The 22051-nt window shown below is 36.4% G+C and overlaps 3 protein-coding genes across 4 annotated transcripts in view; 1 reads left to right on the top strand and 2 right to left on the bottom strand.

Annotated features, from left to right (window-relative positions):
• LOC149709119 (uncharacterized) overlaps positions 1-3122 on the bottom strand; it is a 47981-nt gene extending 44859 nt beyond the window's left edge. Inside the window, exon 1 of one of the 2 annotated variants that reach the window (XM_089864544.1) lies at positions 2880-3122. The gene's annotated coding sequence lies outside the window, so the exon portion shown is untranslated. The remainder of the gene's footprint in view (positions 1-2879) is intronic. The other variant, XM_089864543.1, reaches the window with a different exon arrangement.
• Positions 3123-3799: 677 nt separating this feature from the next.
• Positions 3800-7344, top strand: LOC149709118 (nuclear speckle splicing regulatory protein 1-like). The gene is made up of 5 exons (XM_089864548.1): positions 3800-3962; positions 4037-4130; positions 5065-5244; positions 5310-5517; positions 6547-7344. The coding sequence occupies exons 1-5, from the start codon at positions 3940-3942 to the stop codon at positions 7251-7253; spliced, it is 1212 nt and encodes a 403-aa protein (XP_089720674.1). The 5' UTR covers positions 3800-3939; the 3' UTR covers positions 7254-7344.
• Positions 7345-7720: 376 nt separating this feature from the next.
• On the bottom strand, positions 7721-20332 carry LOC149709117 (ankyrin repeat domain-containing protein 27-like). Its single transcript, XM_089864547.1, has 17 exons — positions 20257-20332; positions 19621-20200; positions 18480-18585; positions 17644-17680; positions 17486-17559; positions 17111-17175; positions 16978-17037; positions 15690-15763; positions 14872-15028; positions 14723-14799; positions 14311-14476; positions 14073-14144; positions 13288-13354; positions 13079-13217; positions 12897-12990; positions 10673-10944; positions 7721-9128 (listed from the first exon to the last, which is right to left on the bottom strand). The coding sequence occupies exons 2-17, from the start codon at positions 19672-19674 to the stop codon at positions 9068-9070; spliced, it is 1575 nt and encodes a 524-aa protein (XP_089720673.1). The 5' UTR covers positions 19675-20200; positions 20257-20332; the 3' UTR covers positions 7721-9067.
• Between the last annotated feature and the right edge of the window lie 1719 nt (positions 20333-22051).

Below are 22051 nucleotides of genomic sequence, written 5' to 3'. Positions count from 1 at the left end.
AGGTAAAGTTAAAAAATATATACGCTTTGCTATTAATATATTTATATGGATGGAGGAAGTCCATAAAAAGAACACGCGTTTATGAACGAACTTGACCTTGCTCGCTAAGAGACGTAAATCTCCATAAAAGAAATTTGTCAAATTTTAAAGCTGCTTTTTATGAATCGTGTTAAGGAAGACATAATTGGTCTGTCTGTCTGTTAGTAACAGGCTGATAGCTTTAATAAGTTGCAAAAACAGAATAGTTAATTGGATAATGGTGTAAATATTATAAATAAGAATGAGCATGAAACGTCTCATTGCTGTAATGCTAAATTTGAAAAGGAATATTGGTTCCTATGTTATATCGAGGGGTTTTGGGTGAAAACGGACTCGGAGACATAAGCAATCTCCTGGCAACACTGAAACCATATTAATAAGTAATTTCTTTGAAAACAAAGCCTTGAAAAAGTTTGAGGAGAAAATTAATTGGCTGAAGTAACAGATATTATAATTTTCAATTTTAAAAGTATTATTATAAAATATAAATTATTCGAATATCAAAATAATTTCTTTTTTTTCACCAAAATTAAACCAATATTTTAATCTTCTTTGTTTATATCATAAGTTCATAAGATATGTTCCACAAGTCTGTCACTGGTTACTGAAACCTAGTCATGAAGTGACGTAGGTGAAACGTCATAGATTTTCGTTAGGCGAGCCTGGTGAGGCGCTGTCAGAGGTTTATTACAGACTAAATAGAAAGATAGGCTGAAAAACTAACCGAATGTAGTCAATTCTCGTTTGTCGTTCTCGAACTAGCTCTCACTAAAGCCGCGTTTACACGAGACACTTTTTGGAATGTACAAAAAATAATATTAAGCTGATAAAACCAGAGATCTTTCACGAGAAAATGCAAATATTATTTTTTAAATGTGTTAGGCCTTTCCAAAACGCTTGAAAACGGTTCCAAAGTGTCTCGTGTAAACGCGGCTTGAGTCTCTAGCATTACGAAGTATAGAAAGTGTCATACTTATGGAACATCTTATAAACTTATAATAGCATTAAGAATGTCCAGATATCGATTGACATGTGGGAAGTTATTAAATTTATTTGCAAAATTGTCCGCTTGATCATGATATTATAGAAAATTTCCCTTTCAAAATTAATTATTTTTGATTCATTCTGTACCAATTTCATTTCACACCTTAATCTCACGCTCCCGATCTATAATTTACAAAGTGTGTGTGTGTGCTTTAATTTTAATTTCGTATACGCTTTCCCGTGTCATAATTAATTAAGATTTAATTAGCTCGAGCATGGTACAAGAAAGAAACTTTTTATAAAAGTGCACTTTCTGAAATTATATAACGTACAGTACGGTCGATTGTGGAATTATCGCACAAAAGCGTGCAATGCGTCTATTTACGTAATTTTTCAAAGGAAAATCAACGAAGAAAGTAGAAAGTGAAAATTTACGAGGTTGATTGACCAAGGAGAAAGCGTCTGCTATGAAACGTTGCAGACTTCAATGACTCGAAATTAATTTTAGATATTTTGCGAGACGGGATTCTATTAATAATTTTCATTAAATTAAGGCAATTACCGAGTTTAAGAAATTAACCGAAACATGTGTAGTACTCTACAAGATATGCACTTAAATTTTAAATTTCGTAAAGTCGAAGTTGTGTCAAGAACTTGTATGTGTTAAGTTTCTTTTTAAAATGAAAATTTAAGAACACTTCCGTTTGTCTGGTGCTAAACTTGAAAGGTCTTACGTTTACAGCGCTAAACGTTTACGAACTACTTTTTGGTCTATTTTTGAACTAACAATTATGATTTCTAATGCACTAACTCAACAGTTTCGTTAAATCGAAGCTATATTTTAAAATAAAAATGGAAGAGCACCTATATTGTTCTGGTGTCAAACTTGAAAGGTTTTATGTCTACAGCGCTAATCGTTTTCGTACAAATTTTAGATCTATTTCTTGAAATTATTAAGTAAGTTGAGTGACTTATAACGGTCTTACGATTTCTTGAAAGGTCTTACGTCTACAGCGGATTCGAACTACTTTTTCGTCTATTTCTTTAACTTGCAATTATGATTTCTAGCGGACTGATTTAGCAGGTGCTTTTTTAGGAAACACGGCCAACTTTGGTCTAATAATTGTTGTACATTGTAATGCTTTGTCATTTAACAAGCAAAAATTATTTCGGAAATCCCTACTGAAACAGAGAGACCTTATCGTATTGATTTTTTATACTTTTTTAATTTTTCACAGGACACGCTTGGCGTTGTTTTATGGTGCACTTTGATTTAGTTTTTTTATGGCTTCCTGCGCCAAGCAAAGCGTTGAATTGCCTACCGTTCTACACGTAACACGCCCATAATATGCAAATTAAGAGCTCTACTTTGTATTGTTACTGTGTTAAGAAAATGGAACAGTCTATTCGCTACTCGCGGTCAACGAATACATTATTGTAATAACAGGTCTGATTAAAGCTTAAATCATCTTAAGTAAGATGAATTCAATTCGAGAATGCTGTTTAAAAACCATTCATTTGAACCCCCTTACAGAAATGTCAAAATGTCACCCCATGGTTACCTCATTATAGTTTAATACAGTAAATGACGGGGAGATACCATTAAAATATTAGACCATTTGTGAACAAAACCACTTTGTAGCGATTTATCGTAATTACAAGTTTCAGTCATTACTGGAGGTCACCAAATTTAAACTTGGAGAAAAGGGTGATATTCTATGCCACGACCACATGAGGGTACGAAAATCCCGAAAATATGTGGTACTTCTAACCAAGTAGACCTAAGCCTATTACTTGTTTTCATGCATTTATAATTCAAATCACGTTATTCATGAAAAAATAAAAAATGGACTTACTTTGGTCACTTGATTGAAGGACATCCATGGCATCCAATTTTAATGTTCGTATATTCCTCTTCGCGATTGATTTTGCACCACTTATCCAATGTTTTTTACTTTCTTACGAAAACATGGAAAGTTAATAACGAAGGCTAGCACTAATTTTTAATGCGGCAGCCGGCCGGGCAAGCTGTCCTCCAGCTGCCGATACCAGGTAAAGACTGAATACCTTCCTCCCCAAAAAATTTGATGCCTCTCTGTCTATCCACGCTATAGTAGACCCCCGGGGTGTTTTGGAACTAGAAACTGGAACGGAAGATTTGTATTGAAAAGGGGGAGGCTAACGAACCGGAACGTGGCAATGGCTTTTAAATGAGCCGCCTAAATACGAGTCTAGTTCAGTTCAGTCCCAGGACAAAGACTAGTTCGGCACAGGCTAGGAAATAAGACAGGTTTACAGGTCAAAAACCAGTTTATTAATAGCTTGGACCACTTTTTTTATTCAAAACGTGAGGGTCACTGGTCCCAATGACTAGTTTATTAATTCCTACTTTTATTAAAAATTGATATGGGGACCTCTTTAATTATTTTCATTTTAACATAAATTTCGACTCCAGGAGTCCAGTTGTGTATACAACCCTAAGCCGAGAGAGATTTTTTTAGAAGAGAGAACGACCACAAGTCCTGGGACCAGTAGAAAAATAAATAGGGGAAGGGTCACTGGTCCCGGGACCAGTTTCATATTTAAGACATCAGGGGGTCACTGGTCCGGAGGACTAGTTCAGAAATACACCTTATTTCTAAGCCTTCGGCATGGAATGGTGCAAACTGCAAAGTACGTCGGTCTCAGGGCCGGAAATAAGAAAAAAAATTCTTATAGGACATTTGTCCAGTGCCAGTGCCACGGTGCCACCCCTGTTCTGTCGGCTGCTTAAAGAAATCCCATCAATTGTGATTATTTAGTTCCGCGCTGAGAAACATTAGATTTTATAAGTGAATGTTTATAAATTGATTGTATATTCAAATAATAAGGGTTTATATTGCAAATTCACCGGTTTTGAATTGATCACATAAAGACATGGCATCGAAGGAGCCTAAACAGTAAGATTTTTAAAAATAGAAGCATTATAAATTATATTTTGTAAGTGCCAACATATTTGTTTATAAATCCGCAGGTACGGCCTGATACTTGCTAAGAAGGATCAGAAAAACCCACTTTTACTAAACAAGCCTTCCATCTTTGACGATGACAGTGATGAATCTGAAGAGGTATGAATGCTATTAACCTTTGTAGTTTTGTATTTAATGTTAGGAAAAGCAAACGCGACACAGGGAATCTTTAAGGGCAGAGCCTAGATGATGCTTTGACATGTGGGAGGAGCCTACGAGAGTACCGCGATACATTAGCATGTGGGAGGAGCTTACTAGAGTACCAAGATACATTGGCATGTGGGAGGAGCATACTAGAGTAACAAGATACATTAGCATGTGGGAGGAGCTTATTAGAGTACCACGATACATTGTCGTGTGGGAGGAGCCTACGAGAGAACCAAGATACATTAGCATGTGGGAGGAGCTTACTAGAGTACCAAGATACATTGGCATGTGGGAGGAGCTTACTAGAGTATCATGATACATTGGCATGTGGGAGGAGTTTACTATAATATCACGATACATTGGCATGTGGGAGGAGCTTACTAGAGTATCATGATACATTGGCATGTGGGAGGAGCTTACTAGAGTACCGCGATATATTGACATGTGGGAGGAGTTTACTAGAGTACCACGATACATTGGCATGTGGGAGGAGCTTAGAGTACCAAGATACATTGGCGTGTGGGAGGAGATTATTAGAGTGCCACGATACATTGGCATGTGGGAGGAGCTTAGAGTACCAAGATACATTGGCATGTGGGAGGAGCGTACTATAGTACCCGCCTTCTCCTATAAGTATCATTGTTACACAGTGGGGATGGGTAGAGAAACATTCACTGTTGCATGTTAAAAGGGACTTGCAAGGCCAGCGAAAAAATTATGAATAGATTGACAATGAAGCAACGATCTTTTATCTGAAGTAAGACTACACACAGATCTCTTTACCAAAATAAATGCTAGCCAATCAGAATGGAATTGTGTTCTTCAAATCCAATTTTTTACCACAATTGCCAGTCCCATCTTGAAGTACTTTCATATAATCCAACAGAAATCAGTGGAAAAATCCATCATTAATCAAGGATTAAAGAATCTTCAGAAGAAACAAACGCAATTGGAAATGCAGCGAGCTTTAGAAGAAGATCCGACAGTTTACGAGTACGATGAAGTGTTTGATTCAATGCAAAAGAAAAAAGAAGTCTTGAAAACTGTCCAAATTAAAGATCGCAAAGTAAAATCCGTCAAATATTTTGAACATTTGTAACGTTTGTACAAACAAAATATTTCTGTCTATAGCCAAAGTATATTGATGCCTTGTTAAAATCAGCTGAACAACGTAAAAAGGATTACGAACGAAGAATTGAGAGGAAAATTCAAAAGGAACGTGAAGCAGAAGGAAATGAATTTGCGGACAAAGAGGCTTTTGTTACATCTGCTTATAAACAGAAAATGATTGAGATGCAAGAGGAGGAAGAACGAGAAAGGAAACAAAATGAAATTGATGGTAAATGCAACTCCAAGTGACTTGTAATCACACCTAACTCTATCTCCACGCCCCGCCTCACACTATTTCTCCTCCCCCCGCCTCACACTATTTCTCCTCGCCCCGCCTCACTCTCTTTCTCCACGTCCCGCCTCACTCTCTTTCTCCACGCCCCGCCTGACTCTTTCTCCACGCCCCGCCTGACTCTTTCTCCACGCCCCGCCTCACACTCTTTCTCCACGCCCCGCCTCACACTCTTTCTCCACGCCCCGCCTCACACTCTTTCTCCACGCCCCGCCTCACACTCTTTCTCCACGCCCCGCCTCACACTCTTTCTCCACGCCCCGCCTCACACTCTTTCTCCACGCCCCGCCTCACACTCTTTCTCCACGCCCCTCCTCACACTCTTTCCCCACGCCCCTCCTCACACTCTTTCTCAACGCCCCTCCTCACACTCTTTCCCCACGCCCCTCCTCACACTCTTTCTCAACGCCCCTCCTCACACTCTTTCTCCACGCCCCTCCTCACACCCTTTCTCCACGCCCCTCCTCACAGTCTTGCTCCACGCCCCTCCTCACACTCTTGCTTCACGCCCCTCCTCACACTTTCTCCACGCCCCTCCTCACACTCTTTCTCCACGCCCCTCCTCACACTCTTTCTCCACGCCCCTCCTCACACTCTTTCTCCACGCCCCTCCTCACACTCTTTCTCCACGCCCCTCCTCACACTCTTTCTCCACGCCCCTCCTCACACTCTTTCTCCACGCCCCTCCTCACACTCTTGCTCCACGCCCCTCCTCACACTCTTGCTCCACGCCCCTCCTCACACTCTTGCTCCACGCCCCTCCTCACACTCTTGCTCCACGCCCAGCCTCACACTCTTGCTCCACGCCCCGCCTCACTCTTGATCCACGCCCCGCCTAACTTCCTTTATGCCCCGCCTTCACATTTCTCCATGTCCCGCCTCACTCTTTCTCCGCGCCCCGCCTCACTTTTACTTGGTATAATGACTAATTTCAATCCTTGCTTTCTTTTTCCTTTTTTGATACAGCTAAGAACGATGTTACCAAACAAGACGATCTGAGCACGTTTTACCGTCATATATTAAAAGAGAAAGTGGGTGAAGGTGCGGAAACCGCTGCAGAACCGGAACCAACAGTCCAAATTAAAGAGGAAAAAATAGACGACGAGACAGAAGAAACCGTTACAGCACCGAGCACTTCAAACGACGCCTCCAATCTAGATGAGGCTGCACGAATGGCTTTAGCGAGACATCGAAATAGAAAGACAACTGAACCAACATATCCTGAAAACATTCCGGAATCGATACAACATGACAGTGAAGGTTCAGTCGATAGCGCCAGTTCCAGTTCCAGTTCGGAACAGTCCGATGGTGGTGAAGAAAAAAAGAATAGAAGTAGAAAACGGACAAATGGAAATGATTCCGATAGTAAATCAGCTAAAGCACGCAGAGACTCCGATGCGAACCTTGGTGGTGATAAAACTCTTGTTAGTACAGATGGTAAGGGTTCAGTTGACTTAGAAATAACATCAGTAGCGGGAGTTGAGGTACAAGACAATAAAGAAAATGAGAATGTTAAAGTATCGGAAGCTGAAAAGGGGCTCTCCACTGCGGAAAGAGTCAGGAATTTATTCAAGAAACGTAATGTGGGTGAACTGTATGAAGCGGCAAAAGAACGGTACTTGTTAAGAAAAGCAGCTCGGGAAAATGTAAAAATGGTGTTCAATCAGGGATGAATTGTTTTTACGATAAGCGTGTATAGTTTTAAGATTTTGAAGCCGGTTGTATGGATTATTGTGAATTTCAATAAATTATATTGCTGCATTATTGCTCGTAAATATTATTCGTCTAGCTAGTTCGAGAACCACGCGAGGATTGACTACACTCGGTTTTGTAGTCCATCTTCCTATTTCGTTTGTACTAAGCCTTTGACAGCGCCTCACCATGCGTCGCTTTACGAGAATCTACGACCTATGTCACTTCATGACAAGCTCCAGTTTGTAACCAATGACAAACTTATGGAACATATCTTATGATCTTATGCTATTACCTTAAAATCAGACTGCGCTTGAAACGTAATAGCTCCCACAATGTCCAATAGTTCCAGGCCAGAACAGGCATTGATGCGTCGCTTGTATCTTTCAGATCTCTGCGCATTACTATAACGTGTTTGATAAAATTTCACATTGAAAAACTTTTCACCTTTAGAGTAACCATTTATTACTAAAACCAACCAAAATAAAATGTGATAGGACATAGGTACAACTAGAAAAATACAATAATTAAGTATTCATAGACTTTTGCAAACACACATAAAAAAATGAAAAACATAATAAGTAGAATAATTTTTTTTTTTAGAAAAGTGAACGGAACTATTTTGCATTCCTGGCCTGCAGGAATTGTTATAAACAAACTTTAATCGTCTAAATATATATTTATAATTTGTAAAACGACTATAAAACATTTAGGAGATATAAATAGTTTGAACCCGTCAGTGTTAAGAGCAAATGGGACATGTTCTGTACTATTTTAAAGGATGAACAACTTCGTTACTACATAAATTGAAACAACAATTTGGGTGCTAAAATCGTAGCTTTCTCTGCGCATGCCTTTAGTTTTGCTCGGCGTAAATCAATTACGAAAACAGATATGAATCTGGTATTTTAAGTTCTCATAAAAAGCAATTTCAAAATAGTTACGTGTTACATGGTGCCGAAACCCGGGAACAAAAGGGCAATAAAGCAAAGTGTGGGTCACGTTGTTCCCTACAAGTTTACTTTACGTACTCCAGTTTTGGCTTAGTGGGCGGGATTTATAAGCGCACTTATAAATCCCGCCCGAATATGCCTTCGCCAAGCCAAAACTGGAGTTCGTGGGGAAAGTCAACTTGTAGGGGAACCACGTGACCCAATCTTTGCTTTAATGCCCTTTTGTTCCCGGGTTTCGGCACCTTATTACACGTTGCTATTTTTATGTCTACTTGTAGGGGAACTAAGTGACCCAAGCTTTGCTTTAATGCCCTTTTGTTCCCGGGTTTCGGCACCTTATTACACGTTGCTATTTTTATGACAACTTGAATTTTTGAAACTATTTAACCGATTGAAAAATATTCTAGTCTTAATATTAAAAATTGGTTATTTAATTTAATTTGTGATTTTTGATCTAATCCCAGCGTGCACCTGGACCGAGCAAAAGCAAAGACCTTTAGCTACATGAAAAACGTGCAACAACTCTATCTTAATACTAACCTTACATAACGTTTGCATCGAAATGAGAAAGGACAATTCCCAGGGGAAGAAATAAATAAATCAATTTATTTTTGTCTATGCCTAATTAGGCCTAATGGGATAAATATTTATCTTTAGATTCAATTTCGTATAATTTAAGAAGGAAAGAGGTAAGATTTTTTCGGTTTTAAAAGAAGTGGTTTAAAATTTAAACCAACGCTTTATGAGTAAAATTTTGGTTTTAGATTTGATATTAAGTGTAAATCATTTATATAATTTTAAACACACTATTTCTTTACGATCATCAGCTCCAAACAAACCCATTAAGACTGTCTACCGTAAGTTACACCTAAACAATTTTCTTGAAGATTCAACAGGAACTCGCTGTGAAAAAAAAAAAATAAATAGTATTGTCAATAAACTGTAGAGTATGAGTTTTAATGTCAATCACATTGGACGTGTAGGGATATGTTAAAGCAAGTCTTGGCAGTGGTTTAGTTTAATTTTTTATCTTGAATGTATGATTTTTAATGGCGGCTTAAACTTTCTATAGTGTGTCAAACGAAAGAAGAGCCCTGAGAAATTTGTCCAAATTGGTGTCGCCACCATCGACCCCATAGTACTTTATCAACTTGTTTTGTTTTGTCAATAGTCGTCTGTAATATAGTCTGCTATAAACAGATAGGCTTAATCGCAATAGAACCAATACATTTTGCAATATATATTTAATATGTTTATGTTTCATGGTTTTTTACGATCATCGAGTAATAAAGAATATAAAACAAAATTAACGACAAGACACCAGTTTTATCTTTGTTGAACTAGCATTGCAATATATTTTAATGACATAATAGCAGACTATATTACAGACGACTATTGACAAAACAAAACAAGTTGATAAAGTACTATGGGGTCGATGGTGGCGACACCAATTTGGACGAATTTCTCAGGGCTCTTCTTTCGTTTGACAGACTATAATAGAATATGTGGAAAGGCCTTCTCAGGGTTCATACAACTTTTGGAAAACAAATTTCCTTGAGATTTCCAGGTTTTCCCCCATATACTTTCCTGAGTTTTCCAGGTTTTTCCCGTATATGGAGTATCCTATGGAGCAAATGTTAACGAAGGAGGGGGGGGGAATAGGACTATAACATAATCAAAGGACATCCCCGTATCTCTAATATAACCAGAGTTACGAGCCTCCAAAGTTAGGTGTAATGTTAATCCTATGGAAGGGGGTATGTTTATGAACATTTTGCTTAATTACTCGGCCCCTGTTTGTCGTAGCCCTAAGTTTTTAGTATGGTTGGATGGGGGACAAATTGGACTATAACATACTCAAAGGACATCCCCGTATCTCTAATAGAACCAGATTTACGAGCCTCCAAAGTTGGGTGTAATGCTATTCCTATGGAAGGGGGTATGTTTATGAACATTTTGCTTAATTACTCGGCCCCTGTTTGTCGTAGCCCTAAGTTTTTAGTATGGTTGGGTGGGGGACAAATTGGACTATAACATACTCAAAGGACATCGCCGTATCTCTAGTAGAACCAGAGTTATGAGCCTCCAAAGTTGGGTGTAATGCTATTCCTATGGAAGGGGGTATGTTTATGAACATTTTGCTTAATTACTCGGCCCCTGTTTGACGCAAATTTCCCTGATTTCCCTGAATTTTACTAAAAATTCTAAATTTCCCTGAGGTTTTTGTCAACTATTTATTTCCCTTACTTTTTCAGGTCTTTCCCTGTTTTCCAGGTTTGTATGAACCCTGCCTTCTGTAATGTTTCCCACCAGAAGATGACACTGTCATGACGTTATTACAGTGATGTAGTGATTAATCGATTATTCAGAGGACATAATACGATTTAACATGTAAGTTCCGTGGATAATTCTAGAGTAAGGACAAAGATAATTAAAACGAATTTTACCCAAGTTCTTCGCTTCTCGAATTTTGTCTCGGAATGAAAACGGGTTTATATGGATAGCTCGCATAAGAAGTGCCACTTGGTAGTTCCGAATTGTGATTACGATTGGATTCCCTGGTTGAGATTTCTATCATTTTAGTAACTTTGTGCAAATGTTTATCAACTGGTTCAGGATCATCATCTTCGCGAGTATTTTTAGATCCATTTACATCCGATTTCTTCTTAGTTTCTCTTTGAATCTGAGCCGTCACGTTCATCAACTCCTCAAGAGAGATCTTACAATGGACGAAATACTATTTTAATTTCCATTAACATATTTTTAATTTTTATTTTGATATTTGTTAAGTTTTCGATTAATCGATTAATGATTTATCATTCAGAAATATTTCATTAATAGACTAGGGATTAATTATTCGAATTGCAGTCAGAAACCATTATTCTCAAAGCTCTACACATATTTGCATACTATTTGAAGTGTCATATAGAAAGCTCTTGAAAAGTTAAATTAATCGAACTATTTACTGAGATTTTAAGTCGATTAGAGATGAAATTAATCGAACTATTTACTGAGATTTTAAGTCGATTAGAGATGAAATTAATCGAACTATTTACTGAGATTTTAAGTCGATTAGAGATGAAATTAATCGAACTATTTACTGAGATTTCAAATCGATTAAAGACGCTATTAATCGAACTATTTACTGAGATTTTAAGTCGATTAGAGATGAAATTAATCGAACTATTTACTGAGATTTTAAGTCGATTAGAGATGAAATTAATCGAACTATTTACTGAGATTTTAAGTCGATTAGAGATGAAATTAATCGAACTATTTACTGAGATTTCAAATCGATTAAAGACGCTATTAATCGAACTATTTACTGACATTTCAAATCGATTAAAGACGCTATTAATCGAACTATTTACTGAGATTTCAAATCGATTAAAGACGCTATTAATCGAACTATTTACTGAGATTTCAAATCGATTAAAGACGCTATTAATCGAACTATTTACTGAGATTTTAAATTGATTAAAGATGAAATCAATCGAACTATTTACTGAGATTTCAAATCGATTAAAGATACTATTAACCGAACTATTTACTGAGATTTCAAATCGATTAAAGATACTATTAATCGAACTAGTTACTAAGATTTCAAATCGATTAAAGATACTATTAACCGAACTATTTACTGAGATTTAAAATCGATTATAGACGCTATTAATCAAATTTCTATTATTCAATATATTTTTAGACTAATCAATCAACCTTTTATTATTCAAAAAATATTCTGTATTTCGATATTTTTCCCGATTAATCGCGGAATATTTGATTAATCGAGTAAGCATTAGTTTCTAAAATAGCAATCAAAATATATATTCACAAATCAAGTACCCTAAGTACTAATATATTTTGTCTCTTAGATAAGACTTCATACTGCCCTTCTTACCATACAGTTCTTACAAATAAAAATTAATCGACTAAAGTTTTCAAATTGATTAATGATTTTAAGAGGCGATTAATCGACTTTTACTATAAAACTAATCATGAAATTTTGGTTATTCGAAATGAATGAATCAGGTTTTGAATAGAAAAACGACAAATGTCTTGTATAGTTAGATCTTTCAAACACAAATTAATCGACTAAGTTTTCAAATTGATTAATGATTTTAAGAGGCGATTAATCGACTTTTACTTTAAAACTAATCTAGAAAATTTTGGTTATTCGAAATGAATCAGGTTTTGAATAAAAAAACGAAAATGTCTTGTATAGTTAGATCTTTCAAACACAAATTAATCGACTAAGTTTTCAAATTGATTAATGATTTTAAGAGGCGATTAATCGACTTTTACTTTAAAACTAATTATGAAATTTTGGTTATTCGAAATGAATCAGGTTTTGAATAAAAAAACGAAAATGTCTTGTATAGTTAGATCTTTCAAACACAAATTAATCGACTAAGTTTTCAAATTGATTAATGACTTTAAGAGGCGATTAATCGACTTTTACTTTAAAACTAATTATGAAATTTTGGTTATTCGAAATGAATCAGGTTTTGAACAGAAAAACGACAAATGTCTTGTATAGTTAGATCTTTCAAACACAAATTAATCGACTAAAGTTTTCAAATTAATTAATGATTTTAAGAAACGATTAACCGAAACTAATAGAAAAACGACAATTGACACACTCCTACTAAATACAATGAATGAATCACGCACCTCTTTTTTAATTTTTTTGCTGGATGGTTTAAGATGTTTAAAGTCATGACTGACTAGGAACTCTTTGGCCGCTTGGAATGTAACTAAACTAAAGCTAGAATATACAAAATAAGGCTCGCTATTAAGCCTTAATTCTTTTCCTGCGTTGAGAATTAAAAAAACCTCAATTAAACCTTAATTACCTAAGCTTATCCTGATTGGAGGCATTCCAAGTAAAGTTCTGAATATAATAGAGATTGCTTTCAAGATTCTGGATCCGAGCTTGTACTATCAACGTTACCAGAATTGGAATTAGATCATCCGAAGTTAAAGGAGGAATATCTGTTAGAGAAATTAAGCTACATTCTCGAACTTATAACAATTTAAACCTTTCATTTTCATTGGTTATTACTTTGAAGCTTTTTAAATGGTACACTACTATCCTTATGAGAGTTGCAAATGTCTTCTGGAATCAACTCCTGAAATTAAACATTGCAAAAGCATTCAGAGGACAACATAAGTATGAAGTGACGGAAATTTCCATGCTCCCATAATCGAGGGGTGGAGTTGACTGGCCTTCTAAGCTTAGCAAAGGCTAGTTTTAGCTCCGCCCCTCGACTTTAATAAGTTCTGATTGGTCCCTGCCATTGGCAAGGTAAAATTTGTGTGTAGAAGATCAGACAGAAGATGCTGTCTAGAATATCACGATACATTGGCATGTGGGAGGAGCTTACTAGAGTACCAAGATACATTGGCATGTGGGGAGGAGCTTACTAGAATATCACGATACATTGGCATGTGGGAGGAGTTTACTAGAATATCACGATACATTGGCATGTGGGAGGAGCTTACCAGAGTATCATGGTACATTGGCATGTGGGAGGAGTTTACTAGAGTATCATGATACATTGGCATGTGGGAGGAGTTTACTAGAGTATCATGAAACATTGGCATGTGGGAGGAGTTTACTAGAGTATCATGGTACATTGGCATGTGGGAGGAGTTTACTATAGTATCATAATACATTGGCATGTGGGAGGAGTTTACTAGAATATCACGATACACTGGCATGTGGGAGGAGCTTACTATAGTACCATGATACATTGGAGTGTGGGAGGAGCTTACTATAGTACCATGATACATTGGAGTGTGGGAGGAGCTTACTAGAGTACCAAGGTAATCAGAGCAGGAACTTACCAAGGTAGTCTGCAAACACTGAAGTTTCTCAGCAGGTGACATCTTTCCGTTAAGTGACGCGAGTTCAACAACCTATTGCAGATAAATAGATGAAATCAATGTATGAACATTATAAGCAAAGAAAAACATAAATTGATCAAGCTTTGCATCAAAGCGTTTCCGTTTTATAACATAGTAATAACAGGTTTGTAAGACACAAGCTTGATTCAATTACCACAGCTAGCAACTTAATACTCACGGCGCTAGTTGGCGGATAGCAAAATGCTTCTTGAACTCCGAGTTGATCAGGCGTCAATCCCAACTGATGAAGTTCTTTAATACGACGCGATAACGCGTTATCTTGCGAAGAGTATTTTTCTCTTATTACAGAAAACACTTTGTTGTGGACTTGAATCAAGACATAGCTAAAAATTACATTAAAAGAAAATCATTCCCAAACATCGTTAATAACTTTTATCGAGATCGATGTAACATGGCTGCCAGATTCCTTGGAGTTTCTACATCAATAAAGTTAGAAGATATTCTTCTATTTTTCGATTATTAAAGTAAGTTGTCTTTATTCATTTTTTATGGCCCTCGGGGGATTCCCCCTTAGTTAAATTATTCTACTGAGGGTTACATCACATTTGACTAAACAACGAAATGCTTACTTTTCAACAGCTTGGTTCAGAGTTTTTCGCAATTGCTCACTTTCATCCAATTGCGTATGATTAAGTTCGAGAAATTGCTAAACCCAAATGTATATCACAAATAAGAAACTCTCGATCTCTTTAAACCTTTGATCTACAATTTTCCTTACATTTACAGCCCAATCAATAATATCCTTCAATTTATTAGCGGCATCGTGTAGATAATTCGGTAATACGATATAGTTTTTGTTAAATCTAAATACGGCTTTATCAATACTTTCCAATACAGCGGAGTTTGACGAAATTGATGAGAAGAATGTTTTGCATCTTTGTTTTTAGTTTTTTACAAAAAAATTGTTATTTAAGTTTAAATGAATCAATATGGTTAGACCATAAGGAGATCATCTCTCTAAGGGCCCAAGATTCTATGTTACGGTTGAAATGTATGTATGTCCAATTTGGTCAGCCATCCGTCTCATCTCAAGTGGTATAATAATTGTATAGCCTAAACAGAGGCCGAGCGCATTCGCTGCAGAGTAACCCGGCATTGAACACTTTTCCCTCCTTCAAAGATTTCTCACGACTCGTGAGAAATCTTTGAAGGAGGGAGTCACGACAGGGCTTCGTGATTTTTACTAAGCGCGAATTTACCTCTTGTGTCTGAGAGAGCTGGGGGGTTCTGGAAATTCTCTTACTTATTTTTTCCCCTCAGTCCTTCCTCTCTCGCCTCCCCGCCTGTTTTAGTTTGATTCCCAACCGCTTGGGAGCGTTATCTCAGAGCTCGTGTCTAGACCACGACCGGCTTAGGATATCGGTCGTGGCTGATTTTGAAAAATATTTTTCTCTCCCGCGAATTTGACGAAAAATTCGGAAGGAGCCCCTATACAAAATCTACGTCACATCTAGCAGAACTAGATGTTTTTGCTAATAGATGCGCTTGGGCCCTTAGAGAGATGATCTCCTTATGGTTAGACCTAGTTCAACTTACTGTTGCAATGTTAATACTGGTTTAATTGGTCCAGTGGAGTATTGATTTATCGTATTTACTTCCGGCTTTCCTTTCTGGAAATCAAAACCCAAGTAAATCCAAGATGGTCCCAGATTAAACAAAGTTTAATTTCAAAAACATTAAGGTTTTGATAATATTAAGTAATTTAAACAGGATTCGGTCGAAATTTTATATTGAAAATCCCCGACTTTTCCGGCTTATCCCTGACGACATTTTGACAATATCCCTGACTATTTTAAGTACGTGTTTACCAGAGCCCACTACATCACACTTGGCCCATATTTAGAACTGCTAGAAGCGAGGGGTCCGTCATTCGAAAAAAAAAACGTACGGGATTTTTAAATCCTTCGGATTTTTACGTATTTTTTATTTATATGGTTTTTTACGTATTTTTTTTATTTATATGGATTTGTCAATTTTTTTTATAAAAATCCAAAGTCAAGTAGGATTTTCAAAAAAAAAAACCGTTGTATTTTTGAATTTTTTCATGGAATTTCGTATTTTTTGTCGGGATTTTGCATTTTTTTTTCAGGATTTTGCATTTTTTTTTCAGGATTTTGCATTTTTTTTTCAGGATTTTGTATTTTTTCGGGGATTTTGTATTTTTTCGGGATTTCGTAATTTGTTTTGGGATTTCGTATTTTTTTTAGGATTTTGTATTTTTAACTGTAATTTTTATCGTCTTCCTGGATTTGTGAATTTGAAAATTTTGGATTTCATTGTGGATTTTCACAAAATTTTGGAATTTTTTTGTGGATTTTCACAAAATTTTGGAATTTTTTTGTGGATTTTCACAAAATTTTGGAATTTTTTTGTGGATTTTCACAAAATTTTGGATTTTTTTGTGGATTTTTCAAAAAATACAAAATCCTTTTTGTATTTTCACTGGAATTTTGAATTTGTTTTTGGATTTTTCCCCGAGCGTACGGGATTTTTTGGCTATGACGGACCCCTCGGCTAGAAGCACGGTTTGATAATACCAAACAAAATCCCTGACCTATCACCCTGCCATTGGGAGGTTAGACGTTTCTCACAGCCCTAGCCAATCGCTGTGTATTTCTTAACCCTAACAGTGATAATGGAGTAGAAGCCAAGATTGCTTTCTGCGAACACGGTCCTGATGTTCCGAATACGTTTGCTTCAATTTGCCAACTGCGAATGCAGTGACAGACACACAGACATAACCAGTTTAATACCTCTCAGTGACGTCATCATCACTCGGAGAGGCAAAAAGGCCAAAAAATTAAGTTGATGAAATATAGCAAACCTTAAAACACGCTGAATTGAGAGGATGGTCAACGACATAGAGCTTGAACGGCTGAAAATCCTTAAATTGAAAATAATTTTGAGTCAACGTTAAATCCCGAATTATACTAAACATCGTGGAAAGAACAATATACTTGATTATAGCTTAGTTCCTCTGAAAGAATTTTAACTTCATCCCCTTCAAAACTCCCGGAATTTCCTATAACAGAGTTGTAGGGTTTAATTTCAACACCTTGACAGCAGATGGATTGACTTAAAGGGATGTATAATCCGTTATGTATGGGCGGAGCCTATATCAAACTTATCATCCATCAAATATAGCTCTACTGAGCATGCGTGAAGTTCGTAGCATTATCAGTGCATTATCTACCGTAGAAACAGACGTTCAAGCAGACGACAGCCTAATCACTACTCCAGGAAATAGTAACACTACTACTAAAAATATAGTTCTTGAGTCTTATAGACACGCCCATACATAACGGATTGTACATCCCTTTAAAAAGCAGTACTTGAAAGTAGCTTAATAGAGTTTCCATCAATTTGTACTGTTCCATTGTTATTCTTGTCCGTCGTAACATAATGACTTTGAAATACCAATTTAGCACACATCAGCACATGGTTTAATTTAATTTAATTTAACGTAAATCATTTGATTAATAAAACTAACCTCTTGAAGTAAGGAGATGGTTTCAAGATATGATTATCTATTAAATAATTATAATTATATTAACATATATTTCCAATACATATTTGCACATGAAACACCAAGGAAAATCTCCGGATGATTTTAAAATGTAAAATAGTTTGAAATTCAATAGATAATTTGAAATTTGCACCTCCGACCAATCACGTAACGCCCCGCCATCTTGATTTTGTTAACAAGAAGGCGGGGCGTTATGTAACAAAATTGTTGTGGCACGTGGCTCCATGTCGAATGAAATTAAACGCGAGATGTGATAATTTGAAATTGGCACCTCCGACCAATCACGTAACGCCCCGCCTTAAGAAGGCGGGGCGTTATGTGATTGGTCGGAGGTGCAAATATCAAATTATCTCTGAAATTTCATACTAATTTCAATTTTAAAATTACTGAGGTATTTCCTCGTTGTTTCACTAAGCAGATAGGTCTTTTAGCAAGGAGAATTGACAAAAAAATTTGTTGATTTTCCTTTTAACCCTCCCTTAAAGAGTTGCCACAAAATTTTCTGATCAAAACTTTAGGCCAAATGTTTTCCATGTTAACAGTATATTTTTAAGAATATTATATTATAAATCTACTCTACATGTTGCATGTTGTAATTTTCAACATAGAAATTTCATAAGCCCAAGATATTTGGTATTCGGTACCAACTTTCTCAGGTCTAAGTTATAATTTAGAAAGTTCCTGACTTTCACGATTGCCCCATTTTTAACTTCCCAAACATATTCAAGTTTTCAATATTTCCCTGCCCTGTGACAATCCTGCAATACATTTCATAAGTGGGTATGTAAATGTAATCTTACCAACAAACTGGCCCGTAATCTTGACTCCTCTAATGCTAGATGATTGAGGAACGCATATAACCCATTGCCGTTTTTGAGCTTCATCAAATTTTGATCGAAAAACGGTCTGTTGGAACGAAAACTTAAATTATAATACAAGCTTATAGAGTGCTGTCAGAAGCGCCGGTGTGACGTCACCCATGCTGTTTTCCCATAAAGAAAAAACCGCAACTGTCATGGCCGCTCATTGCTAAAGGCAGACTCGTGACGTTTAACCTTGGATCTGACGTCACAACTGACAGCACTCTATACAGTTAAGTGGCATATGCACAAAATCTTAGTTGTCATTAAACATTCCACAACATGTAATCAAAATCCTGTTTCTCAAGTATTTTCTTTCATGCAATAAAAATGAATTGGTCAAATTATAATAACTTTCTAAAATAGTTCAAGATAAATTCATGCAGTGTTTTGTTGAGTTAAGTTAGATTTTTAGGTAAAGGGGTGCAAGATTCAGCCACTAAGCTTCATAGACAGGCAAGAAGAAGCCAAACTATAATAAATAATAACTATAAACTATAATAAATAATAACTATAAACTATAATAAATAATAACTATAAACTATAATAAATAATAACTATAAACTATAATAAATAATAACTATAAACTATAATAAATAATAACTATAAACTATAATAAATAATAACTATAAACTATAATAAATATTAACTATAAAGTATATAATAAATATTAACTATAAAGTATATAATAAATATTAACTATAAAGTATATAATAAATATTAACTATAAAGTATATAATAAATATTAACTATAAAGTATAATAAATATTAACTATAAAGTATATAATAAATATTAACTATAAAGTATAATAAATATTAACTATAAAGTATAATAAATATTAACTATAAACTATAACAAATAATACCTACAAACTATAACAAATAATACCTACAAACTAAAACAAATAATAACTATTGAGAAAATTATTAAACTTATGTTCAATAATTAATTCAGTTCGCGTATTTGTTAAGGTTAAAGAATTTTTGACGTGATTGTCAAATACTAGACTCGACCTTCATAATCATGTGGTGTGTTTTATCTTCACTAGAAAATACGTAAAAATTTAAATATCATAATTACCTGTAATGATCGGAAAAATACATTCCCATCTATATCTTCTCCAGAGTTTGCCATGATTTAAAATAATAAATAGATTAACGATACAATGTACGAACTATTCCTTCAAAGAAATGAACGGCATTGATTTAATTTTCCAGGAATTTTTTTCAACTTCCAAAGCCTGTCACCCTTGAGCTGCCTTGTTCCTCTGAAGTTTTAGTTGAAAAGCACGTGCAGACGATGTAACTACTATAATTAGTACTACTACAGTACTACTTTTAGTACTTGGCAGTGGAATTTTCCATGGAGTAGTTTTATCGGAGTGAAACTGTTGCTTTCATTACAATAGATTATCTTGCACCTAGGTCTCCTTAAATATTTCTCCATGGGAGTCAAACACATGAGTCAAACAGTGTGTGAGGTCGTCTGCTTATTGTTCTCAAACATTAAGAATAATTAGACGAGAATGGAGATCTATATTTTTCCAAAAACTTTTGACCTTGAAAGAAACTTTCCCGTTGAATCTTAATCTAATCTGCATGTCACGCCCCCTACGCGTCCGCATTTTCTTTCTATTCATTCCAATACACATATAAGATCCCTGAAAATATACGAATTTTTGATAAACTGTAATAGAGTAATGTCAGTTCTACATACGCTCAGTGTCATCCTCCCTACCAGGCGCGTACAGTATCCCCTCTTACAAAAGCGCGCCTAGAGGGAGGGATACACCGTCTACTCCCTTCTCTACCGACACTACTCTTATAGCTATAATGATGTCATTACACGAATAAATAATTTATTTTTAATTACGACTGTCTCGTATCGTTATCACTGTGATGACATATCACAATATCAATTATATGACACAAACATAACTGCAGTATATGTTACGTACTTCAGGAAGTAACTGCGACAAATTTGACCTCATCGTCAGACCCCCACTTTAGCTTGGCTGTAAAGCTGACCAGCAAAGATTAGAAGTAGTATCAGAAGTGAGATGAGACTAGAAGTGAAGGGCTCTAGCATTGGTAATAGATCCTGGCATTAGTGAACAAATTTGAGGATTTTACGCCGCTTCAATCGCGCCTACGCTAGAGAGAAAAAAATTGGTCGAGTTCCAAAAACATTTCTTACCCCCTTCCCCTCAACCTAAAGCGGCTAAACACGGACGCGGGTGCTTGAATCTAGTTCGGCCGTCTACAACCGCGAGCGTCTCACGTTTTGGAGGGAAAATTCAGAAACCGCCACTAGAGGGCCAACCGTTGGTGTGTTATCAAGAATATTCACTTTCGCCAAGTGAAGAATTTGGTTAGCTCAGTACTTTTGGTCCCATCTCACTTCTGGTAGTATTAATTCTCTGACTCTCAGGGGCCTAAGCGATATGCCTTGCGGAAGGTAAAGGACATTCGAAAATACGCAGTATCATGAAATATGGTAGTAACTAGTAATTATTCTGGTGGCAGTTACAAAAGGAAACTTTCCTGAAATCATCATTGATATGTTACAACTTCAACCACTATAGAGCTATTTCAATTCGGGGGGAAAGGAGTGCTTTTGAGGCGGGGTTTCGCCAGTCCCCGCCTAAGCGCCATATTGTGCGGGAAATTTAGCAAAGAGTTCTTCAGCGGCCCGCACGGAGGGAGGGTGAAAACCGGCTCCGTTTATTGGCAGGCCCAACTGTGACGTTCCCCCCCCCCCAACTGATATAGCTCTATAAGATTGGTGACAACAGTATAATCCGAGGGAGGTGGCGCACTCCTGTAAGCCAAGCTTCTGGGCGGCAAAGTTTGAGGGAATAAGACACATGTCGGCGAAACTACCCTATAGGTGCCGACTGCCCCGTGTCCGCCGGAGGTGACTTGACCCCCACACCCCCGTCCGTCACCTCCCAAGTAAACCTCATTTCCTTCCCCTGTTTACACACGTACTGAAACCTGTCTATTCACATCCTTGCCGAGGTCCACTGACCCACTCGCATTGAAACCCTCTCAAAAAAAAAAACAAAATAATCCGAGGTTTAATCCAACTGTTATGCCTACCCTTAGAGATGTGCTAACAAACGCAAACTGACCTCAACTCCAAGATTATCGATATTTAATGCCCCTCTTTGCAATATAGCAATGACCTACCAATACTTAACAATTAGATGCACCTGATTCCTCGAGATATCAGAATATTGCCTTATATTTTGCCATACTTACGAAGTATTTTTTTTTTTTTTTTTTCAAAGTTTTCAACACAGTTACAATTTCACCCGATTTTTTTTTTGATCTAATCAAATTTCTAATATGTTGTATGAACCCATCAATCTCCACCATTTTGAGGGTAAGGCGGATCCATTCTTCATAAGAGACAATCAAACTTACTATGATGTAAATAGCTCCACTTTAACATGATAATTGTTTACTGTTATTATGACATTAGTATAAAATACAACAAAATGATTTAT

Source organism: Phalangium opilio, unplaced genomic scaffold (genome assembly GCF_054372755.1).
Source record: "Phalangium opilio isolate 3A_F unplaced genomic scaffold, DU_Popi_V2 ptg000013l_1, whole genome shotgun sequence".
NCBI classification, from domain to species: domain Eukaryota; kingdom Metazoa; phylum Arthropoda; class Arachnida; order Opiliones; family Phalangiidae; genus Phalangium; species Phalangium opilio.
This window is presented reverse-complemented; position numbering and strand designations above follow the sequence as displayed.